The sequence below is a fragment of the Egretta garzetta genome, unplaced genomic scaffold (assembly GCF_000687185.1).
Source record: "Egretta garzetta isolate BGI_Z169 unplaced genomic scaffold, ASM68718v1 scaffold143, whole genome shotgun sequence".
Taxonomy (NCBI): domain Eukaryota; kingdom Metazoa; phylum Chordata; class Aves; order Pelecaniformes; family Ardeidae; genus Egretta; species Egretta garzetta.
Window position 1 is genome coordinate 549,479 of NW_009259310.1, and position 3,715 is coordinate 553,193.

The 3,715-nt window shown below is 58.3% G+C and overlaps 1 protein-coding gene across 1 annotated transcript in view; it reads left to right on the plus strand.

Moving 5' to 3' along the window:
- Positions 1–3,655, plus strand: part of FBXW5 (F-box and WD repeat domain containing 5) — a gene marked incomplete at its 5' end in the record, with an annotated part of 12,774 nt that extends 9,119 nt beyond the window's left edge. Inside the window, 2 exon segments of the mRNA XM_035891870.1 lie at positions 298–510; positions 926–3,655. Coding sequence (XP_035747763.1) covers positions 298–510; positions 926–1,172 — 460 coding nt within the window.
- Between the last annotated feature and the right edge of the window lie 60 nt (positions 3,656–3,715).

Below are 3,715 nucleotides of genomic sequence, written 5' to 3' on the forward strand. Positions count from 1 at the left end.
GCTGAGCTGCCACTGGGGTTAAACTGTGACACACCACCATCCTTAAAGTTGGTTTTAATGGGATTAAAGAGGCGCAACCTCGCCCCTAGGGCCCACCTTCCCACCTGGGGTGGCCCTTTCTTTTCCAAACACGGCAAGAAGTGTTTCAGCAGTGCGCTCCCACGTTTCAGCCTGGATTTTGGTGAGCAGAGCTGCAGGCTTGCGAAGGACCAGAGAAACTGCTCGGTCCCTGCCCTGCCTGACTGTGCTGTGCATTTACAGTGAGGTGTGGGGTAACCCCTCTGCTCCCTTCCCAAGGTACCTGTACGTGAACAGCCGTGCCTGGCCTCGGGACTGCATCATCTCCGACCCAATGCAGCCACCCCCCATCGCCGAGGAGATCGATCTGCACGTGTTCGACCTGAAGACAATGAAGGAGGTGAAAAGAGCCCTCCGCGCGCATCGGGCCTACACACCCAACGAGGAGTGCTTCTTCATCTTCCTGGACGTCAGCAGGGACTTTGTGGCAAGGTGCGTGGTGATGTGGGTGGGCAGGGTCCTGACCCTGCGTCTGGGAGGGCCTCGGGGCTGTCGCTGTGGGACAGCTTGTGCAAGCAGGGCTGATCTATGTGCTGGGAACTCCTCTGTGCTGTGAGCAGAGCAGGAAACGGGAGGGTTGTAAAGGACAGAAGGACTGAATCAGAGCTCCCCGCCCTGGTCCTGTTGTGAAATCGGTGGAAAGGGGAAATTTGGGGCTGGAGCATGTTTGGCAGCGGGTGGAAAACGCCCTTCTTGGGGGCTGCAAGCAGCAGGTGCTATGGGGCAGGACAAGCGGGCTCTGGATCCCAGCAGGAGCTGACCTGCTCCGGTCGAAGCTCGTGGGTGGCAGCAGCAGGTTATTACGGCTGCTGGGGTGATGTCCTTACCAGTGCCTTGTTGGCTGCAGTGGGGCAGAGGATCGTCATGGCTAAATCTGGGACCGGCACTATAACATCTGCCTGGCCAAACTGCAACACGACAATGTGGTCAACTCCGTGGCATTCAGCCCGGTGGAGCAGGAGCTGCTCCTGACAGCCAGCGACGACACCACCATCAAGGTGTGGCGCTCCCCTCGTGCCGTGCGTGTCCAGCAGGCCAGGAAGCCCAGGCCCAGAAAACTGCTCTTCTCCTGGCTCATGAACCAGAAAAGCTGAACCCAGGTACACCGGCTCCTGCAGCTTCCTCACTGCAGCCACCTCCTCTGGAGCTTGCAGAGCTTTGAGCCCTGCACAACAGAGATGAGCTCTGGGCATGCGAATCCCATCTGCCGAGTCAGGAGGGACCCCAGTAGTGGGAATTGCTTCCTCCTTGGAGCATCTGCTTCAAAGACAGAACGTAAGAGCCAAGGGCCTGTTCCTGGGCCTGGCGGGCAGCAGCCTGAGCTGGTCACTGCAGGGTGGGCTCCCCACAGCTTCTCACGAACGCTGCTACTTGGTCACAGCTCTCTCTCTAGGTGAGCTTTGGTCTCCAAAACCAGGCTGAGACGTGTTTCCAGCATTTGTACTGTGTGAGCCTGGGACGTGGCTGACCTCGCTGAGAGCTACCGGCTGCAGAGCACTTGGCAGAAGCCATGGTACAGTGCTGTGCTGCCTTACTGCAGGACTCTATTAAAATAGTAGTTTTATTAACGTTTGTTTGTCCCAAACCTCCACGGGCAACTCGTCTGGCTGCTGGGCAATGGCCGAATGTCTCCTCCCATGGGGTGTCGTGGCCCTGGGGGGCAGCAGGGAGGGGAGAGTAGGGGGGAGGCAGGACTGGGTGGGGGCCTGGCTGGTGTCTGGTGTGACCCCCAGGGGCGCAGCCAGTTCCCTGGTGATGCCTCCTGTTAGCGCAGCTACGTGTCAGTATCACCAGTGTCCAACCTTGAGAGCGGGGAGGGCTGGTGGTGACACGGTGCTGGCATTGCCTCTGTCTTCCTCTGCAACGTAGCACTTAAATAAGCTATGGCATGAGTAACGTATTTATTCTAGGGGATCTGCTGTCCCTCCCTGGGGCAGCCGTGAGGATGGCTGGCAGGTCTCATGGTCACCTCCCACCCACGCTACTTGAGTCGTGACACTTTAGCTTCTCTTGGTTTATTCTCAGTGGTGTGGGCAACCGTGGGTGGCTGCGGGTGTTCACCCACAGGCAGCCGGGGGAATGCAGCCCTCCTCTGCCTGAAGCAACAGTTGAATAAGCTTCCTTCCACCGGGGCTGGCTTGCCGTGGGTTTGGTGATCAGCTCCTCCCAGGGATGCCTCTGATGGTGGAGCTGCCTCACTTGAAGCAATTGCAAACTCAGTGGTGTTTACTATGTGTGTCTGTCCCTGAGGCTTTTCTCCCTCCGGCAGGTACCCAGATGTAAGAGTCTAAAATTATGCTCCTAATCTTGGCTTGGCTGGCATGGCTGGGGCTGGCAGCGACCCCAGGAGCTGCAGTCACTCCTGGGAGCTGGGCTCTGGGCTGCGTCTGGAGAGGAGCCACGTCCCTGCCAGGGCCTGGGGGAGGCGTTTTGGGACTCCCCTGGGAGCATGGGGGCAGCTGTCTGTGCCACTCACAGCCGTGGGTTGCAGACAGACTCAAGGGAGGTAGCAGATCCCATCCTGATTTGCACTGATGGCTTTACCAGCTCCTGCAGCCCTTGGTGGGAGGGTTTGTACTCTTGTTCTGCTCTGCCCCAGGAGGGGCCCGTGGCTTTATCCAAAACCCTTGTACTCAGGTTTTCTGTCATTGTAGGACTTCCAGAACCAAGGGAGTCCCCTTGTGTGTGTGTGTGCGTACACAGGACCCACATCCTTGTCCAGTCACACAGCAAAGGAACAGCCTCTGCCTTCCTTCCTCCTCTCCCAAGATTGTGAAATCTCTTCTTCCTTGGCTCGGCGTAGCGGTGAGCAAGGCACTGAGGGGTTATGTTTGTACTGAGTTTTGCTCTTCACTATGGCATTGAATAAATATTCTGCTAAAGCATCTCTGCAATGCCAGTTTGTTTTTCTGAAGCAGAATTGAGGCCAGAAGTGGCATCTGCTGGGTGCTGCAGAGTGACCAGGGTGGTGTTAACCTGCCCTGGGGCTGGGGTGCAGGCAGGAGGCTGTGAAACAATAGGAGGGGAGGAGAGAGACAGAGATTTGCCCAAATCTTTGCCCTCTGGGAGGAGTACAGGATAGCCCTGGGGAAGGGGAGCAGCAGTTCATGGCAGCCTCAGGAAAGCCCTGCTCTGCCCAGGCCAAGCACTGCAGGCCAGGCCATGGGCTGGAGCATCCCGGGTTCTCTGTGGCCCTCCTTGGCTTCTCATTTTCCCAAGCACTGATGCTGGCCAAGTAAGCAGGGAGCAAGCGCCGGGGCTAGCCCCGTGCTGCAGCAGCAGTGGGAGCTGCAGTGCCCACATCCCCTTACAGCCTTTTGCCCTCTTGGTGCCTTGCGCAGCAGTTGCACCTGCAAGAAGGGGTCTGGCTGCTTCTGGAGGGGAGAGCCCCCTTGGGTACCCCTTGTGTTGGGCTCCACTACAGCCATGGGGGTAGAGGCAGCTGCTGCTGCTTCCCAGCATGGGTTTAGTCCCTGGGCTGGTGCTATAGCCCCAGAGGGGCAGGATGGGGCCCAGCACAGGCACTTGGCTCCTAACAGCTACGGGAACCCAGCCTGTCCTCAAGGAACCCTGGCTGCACCCAGGACCATGACTGCACTGCAAACTTTTTCCAGTTGTGCTGCAGCTCCCCTGGCTG